We start from the raw sequence: 20,646 nt of genomic DNA, 5'->3' as shown, positions 1-20,646 counted from the left end.
TTTGTCATACTTCATGAATAGATTTGTAATAGCATTTGTTTTATACTTATTATTTATTCTTGGTACTTAAACTTCTTACATGAGTATTGTGATTTCATCTTTTTTACTAAACTTATTCTAATATTAATTTCAAGATAATGCTATTGTCATCATATTTGAAAATATATACTTTGATTTTAAAGCTTTTGGATGACCTTATTTCCCTTCTGGCGAAATACCCAACTTAGGAGTGTTTTAATAATTTTATACTATTTCATAAAATGGATGTTTTGGAAGAATTTGAGATGGTGGATATTGTGATAAAATTTAAGTTGTGCAAAGGTCTGTATTCTCACTTTCTTCTTTAATGGTTGTGCCCTGTACAGCTGTGAAACTATAGTGAAAATATTAGGACTTCATTTGAGGAATTGGAAAGGATTTCATAGGAAGAGTATTATCTCTCCTTGTGATGCTACCTCTTAATGATAGTCATTGGCTCTTTCATTTATTATAAACAAATTTTCTGTACTAGGTGAAAATGTTCACAGAAACTAATTTACATACCCCTTCAAATCTCTTTTAGAGTAAGGGAGGATACATATAAACAAATAGTAATAAAACTAATTTGCATACTCTAAAATGTTGGTCTTAATGGTACTGATGGAAGGTTTCCAATTTGTACTAAAACAGTTTTTTTAAGAAACAAATTATATTGAAATGTACTTTATTAAAAAAAATACAATGCCAAAGTGCAACATTGGACAAATTTATCTTCTCCCTAATAGACCAGGATTCATGATTTTATAAGCAGACCTTGATGATCTCGTCAGTTTTATATATTCCCAGGGTTGTGGGTGCAGATACTTAGAGGACAAGAGCAGCTTTGATTTAGAATCATAGTCTTTAATCAATGTATTCCTTTTTCTACATTAACCATTGCATTCTCAAAACATGGTTTGCAGACCACCTATCTCAGAAATCATCTATGATGCCTCATAAAATGTGGATTCCTGAGCCCCACAACAAAACTTATTTTGGACCTCGTACCAAATCCCTGTAGTTTTAATAAGCACTCAAGATGATTTTTATGGGCCTTGAGGTTTATTATTTATTAATAAGTGCCCTAGAGCAGAGGTCAGCAAACCTTTTCTGTAAGTTGCTAGATAGTTAATATTTTCAGCTTTATGGTTTTTGTTGTGACAACAGTTGACACCCGAGCAATGCAGGGGTGAGGGGTGCCGACCCCTCCCTCCTACAGTCAAAAATCCAGATTTAACTTTTGACTCCTCCGGAATTTAACTGCTAATTGCCCACTATTGACCGAAAACCTTACCGATAACATAAACAGTTGATTAACACATATTTTTTTTTTTGTTACATGTATTATACACTGAATTCTTACAATAAAATAAGCTAGAGAAAAAATGTTATTATGAAGATCATAATGAAAAGAAAATACATTTACAGCACTATACTGTGTTTATTGAAATAAAAATCTGCATATAAGTGGACCCTCCACAGTGCAAACCTGTATTGTTCAGAGGTCAGTTGTGCTTACCTCTGCTATTGTAGTGCAAAAGCTACACCAATAATACATAAACAAATGGGCATGGCCAGCCAACTTTGGCCCAAGAACTTGCACATCGCTGACAGAATCAAGACTCTAGACCAATGATTTTTTTTTTTCTCCGTTAATCTTTTCTAAGGCATTATCTCTAAAAGCACCTTTAATGATGTTTTCCTGGGTGTTTATTTTTTGATAACTGAAGAAAATCCATAACTGAAAGGGCACTTCCTAGATATCCATTACATGGATGCAAAACCTTTATAATATTTAAAACCTTTTCTATGTTAACATTAAGGAGAATATGATTATCTTATTTGTAACTATATAATCTGCTTTTAATATTAGGTTCCTGTGGCTAGAGCAAGTATTCTTTGGCTAATTGGAGAAAATTGTGAACGAGTTCCTAAAATTGCCCCTGATGTTTTGAGGAAGATGGCTAAAGGCTTCACTAGTGAAGATGATCTAGTAAAATTGCAGATTTTAAATTTGGGAGCAAAATTGTATTTAACCAACTCTAAACAGGTAAGAGTCTAAACCTTAGTCTACCTAAGTGATACCTTCTTCTTTAATTTGATGAAGCACCCAAGGTCTATTCATGCATTAGTGTGTCCATTCCACAATTACTAGGTTTCTGTAAGGTTCTATGTTAGAAGGTAGTGGTGCAGAGAGATGACATTCTAGTCAAGAGAAAAGGCGAGAAAAACAGCTAAACGATGAAATAGGTGCGGTAAGTGCTGTAATAGAGGTGTTAAGATATGGTGGAACTCCAGAGGAGAAAGTTATTGCAAGTCAGAAGTGGAAGGAGGTAAGAGATAAGAGAACGTTTTGTGAAGGATGAGATTCTTGACTAAGGACTTACAAGGAGTGATTTGCCATATAGAATGAGAAGGGTGGTGAGAGTCATGAAACATCTTTGCTGCAAGTTTCTTGTTTATTGATAAAAACGCCATCTTAGCCTGAGAACTCCCTGTGTTCTCTAAATACGTGTGGTATTGTAAAAGTCATTATAACACCTGGAATTGGCTACTCTAAATGTATCTAGCTTCTAGGTTAATAAAAAATTAGTACAAAATCAGTATGTTAATCAAGACCAAAAGTAGTTATGTCTTATAAAGCTAAATAAAGGTTCTGTTTTTGGTCCTCTTTGTAGCTATAAAGAAACAATGGAAAGTGGTACTTTTTGTTCAGGAATTACAGAATATATTCCATAGGTTTTGAATTTGAAGACAACGTAGCTTGTACCAGATGTTTTTTTCTTGAGCTGTATTATTAAATGAAGTTTTGGAGCTCAACTTCTGAACTGTTCTATTATATATTTTAGAATAATATTTCTGATAAACACAAATAGACTTCACCACCAACTCGTGAAGGCATATTAGTGTTTAGAAAATACACCAAATTTTTCATTCATTCATTCATTCATTCATTCATTTATTATTTTAGATACAGAGTGTGAGCAAGGGAGGGGGGCAGAGGTAGATAGAGAGAATCTTAAACAGGCTCCAAGCTCAGGGTAGATTCTGATGTGGGGCTCAATCCCACGACCCTGGGATCATGTCCTGAGCTGAAATCAAGAGTTGGGCGCTTAACTGACTGAGCCACTGAGGCACCCTGAAAATATACCAAGTTTTCGCATATATTTTTGTGTAACTCATTGTTTTTAAATGATTAAATGTAAAAATAGGTGAATGACAGTGTCTCTAGGGTTGTGCTCTCCAGTCTCTCATTAAGAAAAGGGGGTTGAGATAATTGGTAAAATAAGCATTAAAGGGCACTTTTTAGCACCATCCGCTTGACAGCATTTTTAAATTGTGTGGTTCCTACCTGTTGAATAAGAGAGAGAGACTAAAATGATTTCTTTGGGCTAACTGTAAAAAAATTATGTTCTGTATTCATTTTGTTTTAGCCATCTTTAAGACTGAACTGTGGCAGTGCCCAGGGACTGGTTTGCCATGAAGTCCTGACATTTGTTTGTCGATCTGAATTCCCTGTGGAACAACTTAGTGAGCATCCCAGAATTGTTATTGAATTATTTAGTTATAGGAAATGTCGAAGTTAATTTTTATAAGATTGAGCATGTTGTGTTCGTTTGTTGGCTTGAGGAATAATTGAGTAATGAACTTCTTTAATACCTCAAAATATTTTTACCTGGTGTGAAAACTCATTTACAAATAAGCCAACAGTCTGCTTTCAGTATGTCGAGTTAGCTCCTGCTGGACTGACCCTCCACAGAGAACAACTCTGGAAAAAATACAAAAAATAAATAAATGACCAAAGTCTCAGAAGAGTGAAGAAAAGCAGTAAGATCCTGGAGGGAAATTAACACTTGGAAGAAGAGAGTGGCACAGAGGGAATGTCGCCAATTTTATGGCTTTTATCCAAGAGGATGGGCTACAGTTGGCACTACACACAGGTGCTAAAACTCCAAAAGAAAACCCAAGGTCCTTCTGGCCTGAGGAAGTAGAGAACATAGTTCAGGGAAACTATAGATGTTGGAAAGTAAAGGAAGAATTATAGAAAGGAGAGAGCCATAGTGGGGGAGCCTCAGGATCTGTGAATAATTTTGGTTGACCCCTGAACCACACATGCTCAAGGTGCATTCAGAGCAGCACAGCTGAGTATAAAGGAACTGAACTGAAATTTGAGCTGCACCAAAGAGACAAAGTTTTCACTTTGAACTCGACCAAGTTAACTGCTAAAATAAACAAAAATCAGTACTCACTCAAAGAGTGTAACAAATGTCCACAGCCTCTATAATATAACATTCGTAATTTCCAAGATAAAATCCAAAATTATTCCACATATGAGGAATCAGAATGAGGAGCTATTATTTAAAGGGTATGGGGTTTCAATTTACAAAGATATAAAAATTTTGGGAGATGGATGGTGGTATTGGTTGTACAATAGTCTGCATGAATTGCACAGTTAAAAGTGGTTAGCGACGGTAATTATTAATGTGTTTTATCACACACACACACACACACACACACAAACAGGAAAGTGTGATCACTTTTCAAGAAAATTGGAAAAAACAACAGAAGCTAACCCTGAGATGATCCAGATGTTGGAATTTGCAAGCAAACATTTTGTAGCAGCTTTTTATAAGTGGGGTCAGCAATATAAAGGAAAATATACCCACCATGAATAAAAAGATAAGAATTCTCAGAGAAATATAATTATACAAAAGACTCAAACGGAAGGTTTTTAGAACTGAAAAATACAGTATCAAAAAAATCAATATCTTGTTTATCATTAGTATTATATATTCCTCTTTAACATTTTAATATTTTTCTTTTTAGGTATAGATATATAAAGCTGGTTCATATAGTTTTTTTTTTAACTGTTACATTATAATTATAACTCCGTATGTGGATTTCTTCAGTAAGCTTCTTTAGTTTTCTAACTCTGAGTTATTTCAGATGGAAGTTTGTATTTGGAAAGCAGATTAACTGTGTGTGATGACTACCATAGAACTATTTGATGTCAGTTACTGGAGGGCAGGTAGTGATTGAGAGTATAGGCTCCATTATTACATTGTCTGGCTTCATATCCTGTTTTGCCACTTATTAGGTACATAATTTTGGACAAATTATATAACCTATCCAAGACTTAGTTTTATCCTTTGTAAATTGGGAATTATTATAATTTCTTAATTTAATTTAATTTAATTAAAAGAGAAAGAATGGGAGAGGGGGCAAGGGGCAGTTGAAGTTGCTGAAGCTCTACAACTCTTAGGACATAGTGTAAAGACTGAGCATGACTTCTTTGCAATAGTCTACTGAGGTCTGAGACAGAAAACTGAGTTTATTAAAGGGATTAATAGCAACTAAAAATTAATGAATAAAGGGTGCATTTTTTTTAACTTCCTATAATCTTTTAAATGTAGTGGTAAGTATTATAGCTTAGTGTTTCACTTAGCTGTTTTCTTTTTTTTTTAATTAAAAACATTTTTTTAATGTTTATCTATTTTGAGAGAGAGAGGGAACGTGAGCAGGGGAGGCACAGAGAAGGAGGGAGACATAGAATCCGAAGCAGGTTCCAGGCTCTGAGCCATCAGCCTGACATGGGGCTTGAACCCACGAGCAAGATCATGACCCGAGCCAAACTCGGACACTCAACTGACTGAGCCACCCAGGTGCCCCTAATTTTTTTTGTTAACATTTATTTATTTTTGAGAGACAGATCGAGACAGAGCATGAGAGGGGGAGGGGTAGAGAGAGGGGGTGCACAGAATCCAAAGCAGACTCAGGCTCTGAGCTGTCAGCACAGAGCCCGACATAGGGATCGAACTCACAGACTTGTGAGATCATGACCTGAGCCAAAGTCGGACACTTAACGGACTGAGCCACCCAGGTGCCCGTCATGTTTTCGTTTTAATTATGAAATAACCCAAACCTATAGGGAAGTGTAAAATAGTATAAATACATATATACCACTAAGACTAACTCATTGTTTTTGCCATAATTGTTATTCTTTTTTAAAGGAATGTGGCAAGTAGCTGCTGTCATAATGGTAGTGTGTTCAGTCATGTGTGTTTTTACATTTTTAGTATATGAGTATATGCTCACACACTATGTTACTGTTGTGTGGGTTTTGCAATTTTGCATAGGTAGATACTGTATTTTTTTGTATACTTTGTAACCTACTTTTTTCACCTAATACCATGTTTTTAAAATATTGACATGTATAGATATAATTCATGCATTTTAATTAACTCTGATTTTCTGTGAGACAGGTTTCTGCTTTTCTGCTGTTAGAAAAGAGTGATTCATTGAGTATCCTTAATATTTGCATTTTCTTTGTATTACTTTTTAGACTTCTTGGTTCTTAGTAAGAAATTTTATAAATCACAGTTACATCTTGGGCATCCTTCCTGAAGTTAAAAGCAAATTCTCTTTTGCCCCGTGATTCAGGTCTTAGGTGAAATCTATCTCTGCCCCCAGCTTCTTTAACATGACTTAGCAAAAGGGTCTCAGGCTCTGTGCTGTGACGCCTCTACCCTTTCTTGGATATATATTTTTTTGGCTTTAAGATACTCGAGTAAATACAGCTTGTAAAGAAAGAACTTACAGAATACTTTTCAAGTTGACAAAAATATGAATACTGTTAAATTTATGAAATTTCATCCAAGTCACATAAAGAATCCTGGTTAGTCATGAAGTGATGAAATTGATGACATGGAACACTGGTACTGCTTAGATTTCCCTCTGGTTTAGGTTAAGAATTTTGTGTTGCTTTCTTTCATTTACCAAACCAATTACCAGTATCCTTCTTTTTCAGAATAACAGCTGTGTGGAACCAATATTAATCTTCACTATGCTAAATGCTGAATTCTGTGTACTTTTTTATTTTCCTTAAATTAAAAATATATCTCAGCTGATTTTAGTAGTATATTTTAAGATACCTTTTTTACTATTTTGTGCTGACTTACTAAATATTTGAAGAAAGCTATTGTTTGTGCAAATATTTATCTGTTTATTACTTGTCAGAGTGCTTAGGTAGAAATATGAAGCCCATATTTTGAGTTTTTTTTTAAATAATGGATTAAAAAACTTTTATACAGCATTCCCTAAAATTCATTTTTCCTATATTACAGTGACTTAGAGTCATTCTGAAAGGAATATAATAGGTATAGTGTCTGGGTAGCATTATCTGTTAGTTATTACTGCTCATAGTCCCTTAAATCTAAGTAGAAAAAATAATCTGAAATCAAAACTTAACAAATAGCTGTGTATAAGATATTAATATTTTTTTATTAAGGGCACACTGTATTATTCTCTTTTTCTTTTATAATTTTATGAGTAAAACCTCTTTAAAAGTACTGTTTAATGTCCTGTCTGGTTTTGGATTGAGTCTTTGTTTGTATTAAATACCCATGATTATTTACTTGACCATTGTTTACTTTCTTTGTAACTGTTGGCCGGAACAGATCTCATTTATGTCTCTTGCCTCTGTGTCTCATTTAGTTTGGGATTTGTCTCACATTTTTCATTTTTATCAATAGTTGTGTTAAACTAGGTCAGACTAAGTTTGTAGACCTCCACATTGTACTTTTTTACCTCTGCTGTGGTTTTGTCTAATGACATGTAAGACACAAGTGCAATGAAGAGAGATTTCATTTTCTTATGTGAGACATTTAAATCAGAAAGACCTTGTTTTTCCAACCTTTTTGAGATGTAGCTTAATTTCTCTTTTTTAGAGCGGCATGCAGAATGTGTGCTGGTAAAATGCAGTGTGCCCTGACAGGGCAAGGAGCTAAATTCTTCAGTTTTTCACTGGTGGTAAGATATGTGCAAGTGTTTCATCTGCTGGCCACGCTGGCAACTTGTATGGTTGTGCCATGGCCTGTGCAAAGCATGAAGCTGTCAGTTGTCAGTGGAGAGAGTCAGAGGAAAACATGGGAAGTTTGAGGTTGGTTGTAGATGAAATATGTGCAAGAGACGGTCCTGCCATAGATGGTTAGAGAGTGGTCAGAACACTCTCACTTCGCTACTTCTGTCATTTATTGTGCAGCGTAAATCTAAAGCCTATGTATTTTATTATTGGGAAGTTCTTTCTTTATCTTGTTATAAACCCAGCAGCAATCATTTCTTAAAGATGGAAGTGTAGACTTAATGAAGAATGAAGTACTGACTTTCTTTCTCAGTACTCACTGTGCACAAAATGTTTATCAGTGTTTACCAGCCACTATGAGAGTTGTAGTGATGTCACCGACCACACAACGACCAGAAGATAAAATGTACTGAAAAAAGATCAGCATCTATTTAAAAAGTTGAGTTGTAGGGATGAGCTCTGGGTGTTATATGTAAGTGACAAATCACTAAATTCTACTGCTGAAATCATTATTACACTATATGTTAACTTACTTGGATTTAAATACATTTTTAAATTTTTAAAAAGAAGTTAAGAGTTATTTTAAGAAGATTGTGTCTCCAGGGACGCCTGGATGGCTCAGTAAGTTAGCGACTGACTTCGGGCTCAGGTCATGTTCTCACAGTTGGTGAGTTTGAGCCCCGCATCGGGCTCTGTGCTGACAGCTCAAAGCCTGGAGCCTGCTTCAGATTCTGTGTCTCCCTCTCTCTCTCTGCCCCTCCCCTGCTCACGCTCTGTCTCTGTCTTTCTCAAAAATAAATAAACATTTAAAAAAAAAAAAAAGAAGAAGATTGTGTCTCCAGATGACAAATACATACAGGTACAAAAGATGTTTACATAGCTTTCTTGATACAAGATCTCATTTAGATAACTGTTTAAAAATTAATTTTCTTCATTTTTTATTCCAAGTTCTCTTTTTACATATGAAGAAGGAAGTAGTAACTATTAATGTCTTGGCTCCATTAGCAGAAAAAGGACCTAAACAATGCCAGTTTTCAAGTAGAAAATTGATTAATTTCGTTACTAGGTTGATTTTTTCACTCAAAGCTTTTGTATGTTTGTTCCATTTTGCCATAAATGGAATCAAAATAAAGCATTTGGAAGTTTATTCTGTCAAAAATGCTGTAAATGCTGTTGATTTTGCATTTTCTAAATTTGGTGAAATATGTTAAAAAGTATAAAGAGAATTACTTAAAAAGTTGTTTTTTTTTTTTTTAAGTTTAGAGAGAGAAAGCTTGATGGGGGATAGGAGCAGAAGGGAAGAAAGAATCTTTTATTTTTAATGTTTATTTATTTATTTTGGGGGGGGGGGTGTTTGTGAACAGGAGAGGGGCAGAGAGAGAGGGAGAGAGAGAATCCCAAGCAGGATCCATGCTGTCTGCACAGAACCTAACGTGGGGCTCGATCATAAGACCATGGGATCTTGACCCTGAGGTAAAATCAAGAATTGGACGCTCAATCAACTGAGCCACCCAGGCACCCTGAGAATTATTTAAAAGTTTTGTCTCATAAAAATAATTATCAAAAAAAAGTTTCATTGAATGGAGGGGTAAAAGTTACATATCAGGGCTTAACATATTTACAGATTTCAACATGAAAAAGAAAGCATGGTGAGAATATCCTTCTTTGAACAGGATTTTCTTTAATCTTACCAGATTGTCTAATGTAAAGAGGGTGTTTTCTTCATTACAAATGTTATGGTCTATAGAGAAGAGTACGTTGAAAATGTCAACAGTTTTGTAATTATTGATCATAAAATTCAATTTTGAAAAAGATTTATTAGACAATCTTACTCTTTTTAAAAAGCTCAAAATAAAGCCATATAAAAATATGTTCTTCAGAGAAATGTCAATGACTTATTATTAGAGGTGATACACCTTACAAACTGATTAAAGTGTATGAACATATAGTGAATAATTACTTATGTTTTTGATGCATCATTATATATAGATAGGTTTTTATCTTTTAGAAAATTTTAGTTTTGAAAAAAAGAATTTTAGTTTTGAAAATGGATTTTTTAAAGTATTTTTTAATGTTTATGTTTGAGAGGGAAGGAGAGAGAGAGAGAATGGGGGGCAGAGTGTGAGTGGGGGAGGGGCAGAGAGAGAGGGAGACACAGAATCCGAAGCAGGCTCCAGGCTCTGAGCTCTCAGCACAGATCACGATGCAGGGCTCAAACTCATGAGCTGTGAGATCATGACCTGAGCCCACGTGGAATGCCTAACCGACTGAGCCGCCCAGATGCCCCGAAAATGGATTTTTAATAGAACTATTTTATAAGGCCACCAGTATAATAAAACAAGTTTTGTAGTCAATAAATGGATACTTTAAAAATTACAAAATTTTAATTCCTAAAAATTCCCTAACTTTCATTAGTGTCTATTAATATATTGAGATAGTTTAATTTTCTAAAAATTAATTTTGGGGATCAGAAATGTGTCACTCCAGTAGTTCACAAAAATTAATCACTAGATTGCACATCTGAAACTAATATAACACTGTGTTAACTATGCTGAAATTAAAATTTTGAAAATCATTGCAATGAACAGACTAATTTTTTTCTTTATTTTAATTGCATATTCTAAATCTCACCACTCAGAAGGACTTGAGAGTCAACCTAGTTGTAAATTCTCACTGTGCATTTGAGATAACTAAGGGTTAGTATATTTGCCAGGCTATCTCAGAAAGTTAATAACACAGTCCAGGATACCACACTTTTTTTGAGCTGTATTCCTCATTTGGTGAATATTTTGCTAATTTTCTTTAAAAATGAATTTTTCTCATTTGCAGTTGAACCACCATGGTCTACTAATTAGTGAATAGCAATTATTGGTAACCAAATTCCTAATAACTCTATTAACATTTTTCACTTGTATTTTTTATAGTTCTACTTTTTTGAAACTAGGTTAATGCTCTTTAAATACATTGTTACTGCAAGAAGGTTGCTTTCTATTCAAATCAATTATCTTAACCAATTATTATCGTAAAAGAGTTTACCACACCATTTCTATACTTTGACTTTTTGTTCTTGAATTGTCTTTAGCTGTGCCTGACTTGACTGATTTCATTTTTTATCCTTTATTAATGTCTATAAAATGTTCTAATGTCGATGTTTATTTTTTCCATATATTATGAATCCTGTTTAATTTATAGTTACAATTGTGTTTGTGTAACCTAAATTAAAACTATGCTTTTTCAATAAAGTAACTGGAGTTTAAAATTCAAACCTATTTTGATAACATTTCAAATTTGGTTTAATTACTATTGAAATTATCTCAATACATGTTAATGTAGTACATTCAAAAATTGACTTAGGAAATCTTATTACAGTGTAAAAGCTACTGTAATAAGTTGCTGCCTTACATAAATAAATAAATGACCAATATTACTAGAGGCTATAAGCAGCATGGGAAAGAAATGGAAGGAGTCTTTTATCCTAGTTTTTAGAGGGCATCAGCAGCTTGCTTTTATGAAAAAGTAACAGCTAAATGCACTGCAAATAATTTGCAGTAATCCAGTTCAGTGATTCATGTGTCTGCTTTAATGGGTCATAATTCAGGGTAAAGTAACTGAGTGCAGTCAGAGTGCAGACACTGCTTATGCCAGGGACAGTATCTCTTCATAAAACACACCTCAGGAGAAGCAGTTTGCCAGCCCCCTAATACTCTCTGATGTTTTGATGTCCTGCATATTTTTCCGATTAAGTTTTGAGTGCCATGTTTTTAGTTGTATTTCCACATTCATTATTCTCACGTAGACCCTTCAGCGGGTTTGCCATATATGATTATTTTTTTAATGATGCCTTTCTTTCCACTTCAGCAGTTTAATAATCTAGCACATGGCTGCTTCTCAGTACTCAGCATTCACCTCCCCAATACTGAAGAGGACATGTGCTTTGGCTTCAAAATTCCATTTGCAGCGTTAGAAATGCATATTCCCTACGGAACAACATTTGTTTGACATAACCATTCATTTTTATTACCTCTTTAAATATGTTTATCCAGAGTTATCAATAATCATAAATAACTGTATTCTCATCTTGTTCTGTTTTTTTCCAACAGACAAAATTGCTTACCCAGTACATATTAAATCTCGGCAAGTATGATCAAAACTACGACATCAGAGACCGTACAAGATTTATTAGGCAGCTTATTGTTCCGAATGAGAAGAGTGGAGCTTTAAGTAAATATGCCAAAAAAATATTCCTAGCACAAAAACCTGCACCACTGCTTGAATCTCCTTTTAAAGGTATTATTATCAGAATATAATGGCAAAATACATGTTACCTAAAAAATTATGACAATATGTCCCATTTCTAATACATTTAAAATTTAGCTCTTAGAAAATATAAGTGATTAATATACGTAAATATATAAGAACACTATGCTTTCTACTCATCTGTTCTCCAGAGCAACCTTCATATTAAAGTTTTTTTATAGACCTTATTTACCTAAGTAATTTCAGTCTTCTGAGTTTATTTTTATTCTTACTAAGCAGTTCAGCTGAACAATAGATTAAAGCTGTGTTCTTCTTATTGACATTGACTTCATTCCTATTTTAAATAGCCTTATTTAATAAGGAATATAATATACCTTAATAGTGAGTTTTTACTAATTAAATACTCTATGTACACTAACATAACTTTTCTAGGAAGAATTATTTCTTAAAAATATCCCTTTATATTTAAATTTGTTTTTCAAGATGGAAGTTGACTTATTTTTTCCAGCTTTTTAAAAAGGAGTAATTTTATCAATTTAACAAGTAGCCATTAGAGTCAGAATCAAATGATTGTATACCTTGGTTTTCATATTGTTTCTTATTTAATTGTTGGTGATAAAAAGCAGGTCAGTATTGTAGAAAAACTATTAAAATTCTGAATGTGTTTGTGCTAAGACATGTATATGGATTGTTTAACTGTGCTGTCATTCTTAATATTCACAGTAAAGTAATTTTTAGAGAAGCTACATTTCAGAGCAACACCTCTAAACACACTGACTGATTAGCTTTTTTATTGACCATTATGGGGGAGATTATTGTAATCTATGGACTGAAATCAGTTTTTTGACCTATGAAGAGCTTCCTAGTTTATATTTATTCCTTGACATTTGAGGTAATATGCCAATTACCTTGAGCTCTGATTGGGATTGTTCTCTGTTATATACAGCTCATATTGTTTATTTTATATTTTCCTCTATTTTAATAGATAGGGATCATTTCCAGCTTGGCACTTTATCTCATACTCTCAACACTAAAGCTACCGGGTACCTGGAATTATCTAATTGGCCAGAGGTGGCGCCGGACCCATCAGTTCGAAATGTAGAAGTAATAGAGTTGGTAAGTTGACCTTTTCTGAAATTAATTTTGTCAAGCAGTGGGAGATTCTAGAATAACTATTGTTTTATATAAAAGCTTTTTTAACGGGTTGAGAATTGAAAATTGTTCTGGTATTTCTAAATGTAATGTATTAGATATATCTCGCTGTTTTGGGAACTGAATATTGTAGTATTCCTATGTCATTGTACGTGTACTGTTCCTTTTCTTCAAGGAAATAGAGAATTGAATTCTCTGCATCAGTGCCACCCACATTTTTGGTATTGCATTTGTAGCTGTGTAGATTCAATTTCTAAGGTATTTAGTGTCATTGGATTGAGCTTTTTCTACTTTGTTTAGAGATTCATAAGCTTCCTGTCAATATTTTTCTAAATAATTTTTGCTGTTCTCTCCCAGAAAAACCATACAAAGTGTTCTTCTGGATTTTCTGGTGAACCTGTTTTAAGTGCAGCCTAAATATAAACAGGTGGCATTGTGTACAAACGATGTCCTTAGATAAGGTCATAACTAATAAGAATATTATGTTGCTTTCACGTTAAAAAAAAAAAAGCTCTCACATAAATACTCTTTCCCTAGATCTTTAAAAAATTCTGGCTACTAAAATGAAAGAGTTAATGTTCTTTCTAATGTTATCCTTTTCTTACGTCAACAAGAAAAATAAGGTCTTCTGATGTCTTTAGAAATTGATCATGTGAAATATATCCAATAGTTTTTTAAGTAGGATTAATAAAAAAGAACAATTAGGTATTACATTCTGGGTGCTTTTCTGATAGGAAAGATGTATTAAACTAAGATTCAGATAACCAGAGTTCTTTACCACTGATTCCTATGAGAAAGTACATTAACCTTCCTGCCTATTAAATTTTCCACTTATGATGGATGGAAATATTTGTTATTTTTTTTTTTAAGTTTATTTATTTATTTTGAGAGAGACAGAGAGCCTGCAGGCAGGGGAGGGGCAAAGAGAGAGGGAGAGAGAGAATCCCAAGCAGGCTCCACACTTTCAGTGCAGAACCCAAAGTGGGGCTCAGTGTCACAACTGTGAGATCGTGAGCCGAGCCAAAATCAAGAGTTGGACACTTAACCCACTGAGCCACCCAGGTGCCCCTTTATTACTTTAAATAGAAGAATTTCTGTAATAGGCCGTGTAATTTGGTCCTTTTGAAAAATACGTTTCTCTTAACTACTCAAACCTATCCTGGCTTTGAAGCACGGCCAAAAGTGATAATAACTAATAATGACTCAATTTAGCAAACCCTGGCACTTTGATAATGTTTTACATACATTATCTTGTTTAAACCTCATAATGGTTGTAAATGATGGTTATCGTTGTTCCTATTTTCCAGTTGAGGAAACTAGGGTGCAGAGAACCCAAGTAAATTGCCCAAGCTTATATAGCTAGTAAGTGATGGAACTGGGATTCCAACACAGATCAGAGTCCATCGTTCATGTTGTTACTGCCTACATTTTATTATGTAATGTGAAGAGAGAAAGCTTGAGCTTGTTTGCAAATCTGTGCTATTCTTAGTACTAGTACTTGGCACTGTCATTTTTATGTTGTGACAAATGATCTCTGTTTAGAGGTGACTTAAAAAAATGTAAAACTTACTAATTGTGTGTCCATTCCTCCTTGAAATTAAGTTTGTTGATTTTCACTCAGATCTGTATGCTCTTAAATACTCTTCAAAGATTGGCTTATTTGTGCAACTTTGTGTCAGATGTTAGTATACAAAGACATGTTCTTTGTTATGATTATTTCCATAGATTTAATCTCTGCTAATTTCGTATTATGGCTGCTCATTGTTTTTATGGTTCTGTCCTTTTCCATTATTGGGTACATAATGCTTTGGCACATGTACAACCATCCTTTTATCCTCCTCTGCATTTCCACCCTGTCCTTCCTCCTTGCTACCCCACTCCACCAAAAAAAATTAAAATAAAAATAGTTTGTCTTCCCAGAAATTGATAGCAATGCTACACAGTTTAATTTGGTTTCAGTGGTATCCTTATGTTGGCTGATGGATTGGTTGTTTGGCTGGCTTTTTCCATTGTCTTGTGCTCTTCTAAGTTTTAACTGCCTTATAGGGACGGTACTTAACCTGTCTTCTCATGTTCATTTCATCTGCCCAGTTCAACAGAGACAAGTTGATTTCTTTTCCTTTTTGCTGATTGCATCCTAGAAATTAATAACTGATAACTTATTGTGGAGAATAATTAAAAGTGATGGAACCTAGTTGAAGAAAACTGTCACTATCCATTGATACCATGCAGGAAACTTTTAATCTACTGGTCTCTGGACATGTTGGCTTAAAATTATACTATAAGAGATACAATTAAGTATAAAATTAATATACCTAGTTTTATTATCCAGTGCAGCTGCAACAGTGCAGAAAGTAGTGTTCCTTATAGTCTTTCTTACCTCTCACTCTACCACCTCTCCTCCAAAGTCACATCAATGCATTTCATGCACATAATACACTGTGTTATCCTAGTTTTACAATACCGTGATCTTATAGGATCACATTTCATTATTATGAAATATAACCTTAGTTAAGAAAAATGCCTAGGTTTAGGTAATCTGATATGGAAACTAGTTCTATTGACACCAGAAATGACTTAGAATTGCACCCTACGTTTTCCAGGATATTGGATATAATGTATATTTATATTATGATACCAATAAGTTTTGAAGATCCTTCCAAATTTTTTTGCTCAGTTCTAGAAAATCTCACCCCCTTAGGGACAGACCATCTTTTTCATATCAAAGGTATTTTACTTTGTAAACACATCTACTTTTGATATTTTATCCCTCCTAGGATCTTTCTAATTAGTCCTTCATTATTCTCTTCCTCTTCTCTTTCTCCATTATTTCTGTTGCTTAGAATGATTTAATTATCATGGTAATAAAAGACTATAAAAAAGTTAAAATATTTTTATTGTTTAAAACCTAAAACTCCATGAATAAAGAGTTCATGGCCATGTCAAGATAATTTGCCTTTTTGAGCATAGAACCCTAATTTTCCTTATTTGTTAATTTGGTCTTACCCTGACAGCCATCTAGATTAAATATTTTTTTTTTTCCCCAGAAATTGATCCGGCCATTTTTTACCAGGCTTCAGAAAAAATATGTTTGTTTTAAGGATTTAAGAAAAAATATGAACTGAATTGTTTATTAAATATAGAACTTTGTTTATAGAACAGCATCTTTATTCATATTTGGAAGACAGCATTTTAAATATATATGAAAAGAAAGCAGTACTGCTGACCTTATGTATCATATTCAAATATATTCAAGTAATTTTTACTCATTTTTCTATTATTGTCCATATAGTAATTTTCCAGGTTATTGAAGCTTATCTTTTTGAGCAACATACCTTAAGCCCTAAAGTCCTCTAGATCAGTGGTTTACAACCCTGGCTGCATATTATAATCATATGGAAATCTTTAAAAACAAACCTATGTGAGACTTGCTGCAGACCATTTAAATCAGAATCTTAGGAGGTAAATCCCAGGCATTAGCTTTTTCAGAATTAGTATATTTTTTGTGTGTGTTAGTATTTTACAAAATATTCCAGTTGACTCTTACATGCATCCAGTGTTGAGAATCATTCTTAAACCTCTGTCATGCTATAAATTCCTTTACAACAAAATATACACTCTAGCCAGCTGGCACATAATAGGAACTCAATTGAAATTTTGATAAGAGCCTGGGTGGCTCAGTCGGTTAAACATCCGACTTCAACTCAGGTCATGATCTCATGGTTTGTAGGTTTGAGCCCCATGTCAGGCTCTGTGTTGACAACTCGGAGCCGGGAGCCTGCTTTGGATTCTGTCTCCTCTTTCTCTGCCCCTCCCCCATTGGCACTCCGTCTCTCTCAAAAATAAATAAACCTTAAAAAAATTAAAAAGGAAAAAAATTTTTTGATAAATAAATGAGTGGTAACCATTTTTGACTTCTTAAAAAATAGAGATTTGTCTGCCCTATAACAATATATGAAACAGGATTTAATTTTTTCTTGATAAATCAAAGTCACAATTATGAAAATAATTTATTTTACTTAATTCAGTGCATTAAAGTCTTTGAGGAGTTATTCACACAACTAATCATTATTGTGCCAGACACTTTAGAGATCTGTCAGTGTACAAAGTATTCAAATACCCCTGCTCTCCAGAAGCTGATGTTCTAGCAGTGACACACTGACAATAAAAATAAATATGTAAATTGTATTTATAGTATGTTGGAAACTGATAAGTGCTGTGACTAAAATAAAATAAAATAAAATAAAATAAAATAAAATAAAATAAAATAAAAAAGAATACAGCAAAGTACGGAAGTGCCAGGTATGAGAGGTTGGAATTTTAAATAGAGTAGTCCTCTCTGAGGTGACTTTTGTGCAAAGACTTGAAGGAAGTGAGGGAGGGAGTGAGACGTGCAGTTATCTGGGGGAGAGCATTGGAAGTGCAGTCAGCTGGGGAAAGGCCCTTCAGGGGAGCATACCTGAGGTGTGTGAGCGAACAGTTGGGAGTGGCTGGTGCAAAGTGGGCCAGAAAGCAGCAGAAGGAGGTCAGAAAGGCAAGGGGGGGGGGGGGGGGGGTTGGTCATCTAAGGCAAGCAGGTTTTTATAAGGGCTAGCTTTTTCTGACTGAAATGGAGAGCTGTGGCAAGCTTTCAAACCCCAGATAGGCTTGATTAGACTCAGGCTTTAATTCAGTCATTTTAGCTGCTGTGTTAAGCAAATTTGGAGTTGGGGAATGGGGGGTATGATAGAAGCAAAATAAGCAGTTGCAGTAATCTGAGAGAAGATGGCTCTGACCAAGGTAGCTAAAAGCTTTTTCGTGGATTAGATATTTAGGATATGAAAGAGAAAGAGAAATCAAATATTACCTGAGGGTTTAGGCTGCTGAGATGGTTAGGCTTGTTGATTTGCCTGTACTGTTTTTGGGTGGTTTTTTGTTTTTTTTTTTTAACTTCAGTATTAAGCTCTGATCTTTCGTTTCTTCATGCTGTTATTGTGCCCGCCTCTAAATGCCTCACATCTTCTAGAGTATATTACTTTAGTTCACATCTCTTGCAGACCAACAAATACAAAAGTCTTTTATGTAAAATAAAGTTGTTGATTTAACAGAATGCAATCTGAGTGAGGTTTGGTTTCCTCTATTTAGGAATAAAGTGGAATCAGCCTTAATGTCAGCTCTTCTAATAGTTGCCTTCTCTGTTGGGACCGGCAACTTTCTTTTGGGTTCACAGTGGATCCTGAATGCTTGTTTGCCAGCAGACTGAATCCCTTAATGAGAATTCATTTATATTTACAATTTTCCTTTTTTGAAAAACAGGCCAAAGAATGGACTCCAGCAGGAAAAGCAAAGAAAGAGAATCCTGCTAAGAAATTTTATTCTGAATCGGAGGAGGAAGAGGACTCTTCTGATAGCAGCAGTGACAGTGGTGGGGTTTATGATTTATTGAAAAACTTCGTTCACTAAAGCTGATATACTGTGCCTCCAACAAAACATAAGGCGTAGTACATAATATTCACCAAGTGGGCTTAAACAAAGTTTGTACAATAATGCATTGTTTTGTTTTAAAAGTAATTTCTCATCCTTTCTCATTTGACTTTGCCTCTTGAACACCCAGCTAGTAAATGATAGAGTTGAAACAGAAACTCATGCTTTTCTGCATTCTAACCTGAACTGCCTGTTATATTCATAGCATACTGGAAAACATTATATTTGATAAGCCTTTAGTGGGGCCTTTAAAAGTAACTTTCTTTTGTAGAAATGTAAAGTTTATTTTAAACATTGCACAATATGTTCTTCATCCATATTATACTCTTTTATTTCTACATGGCCCTGTATAGAGTGAAGTTAAAATTAATAAATCTCTGTGTATTATAAAGAGTCAAAGAGCTAAAATGACTAGGATAACAATATACGATGAAAAGACTATCGAGTAGGAAGGATTTAGAAGTACTGCATTTTAGCTTTGCCAACTGAGTAAGGTACTTACCTTTCTCTGTGTCTGATAAATGAAGAAATAGAGGTGGATATTTTCAAGTCCCTTCAGCACTAAAATTCTGTGAGCAATTGACACAATGAAAAATGTATTGGAGTTACTTTTTTTTTTAACTTTGTAATTTAACTTTATTTTTTAATTTTTTAAAATTTACATCCAAATTAGTTAGTATATAGTGAAGCAATGATTTCAGGATTAGCCCACAACCCCTCCAGCAACCCTCAGTTTGTTCTCCATATTTACGAGTCTCTTCTCTTTTGTCCCCCTCCCTGTTTTTATATTCTTTTTGTTTCCCTTCCCTTATGTTCATCTGTTTTGTCTCTTAAAGTCCTCCTATGAATGAAGTCATACAATGTTTGTCTTTCTCTAATTTCACTTCGCATAATACCCTCCAGTTTCATCCACGTAGTTGCAAATGGCAAGATTTCATTCTTTTTGATTGCCGAGTACTACTCCATTGTGTGTGTGTGTGTGTGTGTGTGTGTGTGTGTGTGTGTGTGTGTATACCACATCTTTTTTATCCATTCATCCATCGATGGACATTTGGGCTCTTTCCATACTTTGGCTATTATTGATAGTGCTGCTATAAACGCGGGGGTACATGTGTCCCTTTGAAACAGCACACCTGTATCCCTTGGATGCATGCCTAGTAGTGCAATTGCTGGGTCATAGGGTAGTTCTATTTTTAGTTTTTTAAGAAACCTATTGGAGTTACTTTTACCACTCTTTTTAACAATTTACCTAAGAGGCACACCTGGGTGGCTCAGTCAGTTAAGCATCTGACCCTGGATTTCGGCTCGGGTCATGATCTCACAGTCCGTGGGGTTTGAGCCCTGCATCAGGCTCCGTGTTCACAGGGCAGAGCCTGCTTTGGATTCTCTCTCCCCCTTTCTCTCTTTGCCTCCCCTGCTTGTGTGTGCACATGTGCTGGCTCTCTCTCTCTCTGTCTTAAATATTAAAAACAATTTACCTGGGAGACATCTGAGCCAAGATCAAATGACACCCTTTTCTTCTAAAACCTTTTTTCCTTGGCAGAACCAAGAGCTTTTCATTATTACTTGGTCATCCATCACCTTACTCTAAGGTAATTCATTCTTTTTCGTCTGTTCCCCCTATCAAAATCTTTATTTTCTGTATCTGATAAATTAACCTGTAATGCCTCATATCAAGCTGAAAATGGAGAAAATATTTCAATCTAGATTGTGAATGCTAAAAAATAGATTTCAGGAATGATGTTGACTATTGAGAAAGATCTGTTTGAATAGTTACAAGTGTACCATATACATATTTGCCTACACCCCCTTTATTCATAAGCTCATGCCTGTTAATAGGCTAACTTAAAAAAAAAAAGACTTTTTAAAAATGTTTACTTAATACTTTCATGAGA

The 20,646-nt window shown here is 34.4% G+C and overlaps 1 protein-coding gene across 9 annotated transcripts in view; it reads left to right on the top strand.

Annotated features, from left to right (window-relative positions):
• Positions 1 to 20,646, top strand: part of AP3B1 (adaptor related protein complex 3 subunit beta 1) — a 261,344-nt gene that overhangs the window by 146,634 nt on the left and 94,064 nt on the right. For all 9 annotated transcript variants that reach the window (XM_042941819.1, XM_042941809.1, XM_042941836.1 and 6 more), the window contains 4 exons: positions 1,892 to 2,068; positions 11,980 to 12,166; positions 13,122 to 13,252; positions 18,584 to 18,692. In XM_042941819.1, the coding sequence (XP_042797753.1) occupies positions 1,892 to 2,068; positions 11,980 to 12,166; positions 13,122 to 13,252; positions 18,584 to 18,692 (604 nt within the window). The remainder of the gene's footprint in view (positions 1 to 1,891; positions 2,069 to 11,979; positions 12,167 to 13,121; positions 13,253 to 18,583; positions 18,693 to 20,646) is intronic.

This window comes from Panthera leo, chromosome A1, assembly GCF_018350215.1.
Source record: "Panthera leo isolate Ple1 chromosome A1, P.leo_Ple1_pat1.1, whole genome shotgun sequence".
NCBI classification, from domain to species: domain Eukaryota; kingdom Metazoa; phylum Chordata; class Mammalia; order Carnivora; family Felidae; genus Panthera; species Panthera leo.
The sequence above is the reverse complement of the archived record's forward strand: the minus strand, read 5'-3'. Positions and strand labels throughout refer to the sequence as shown.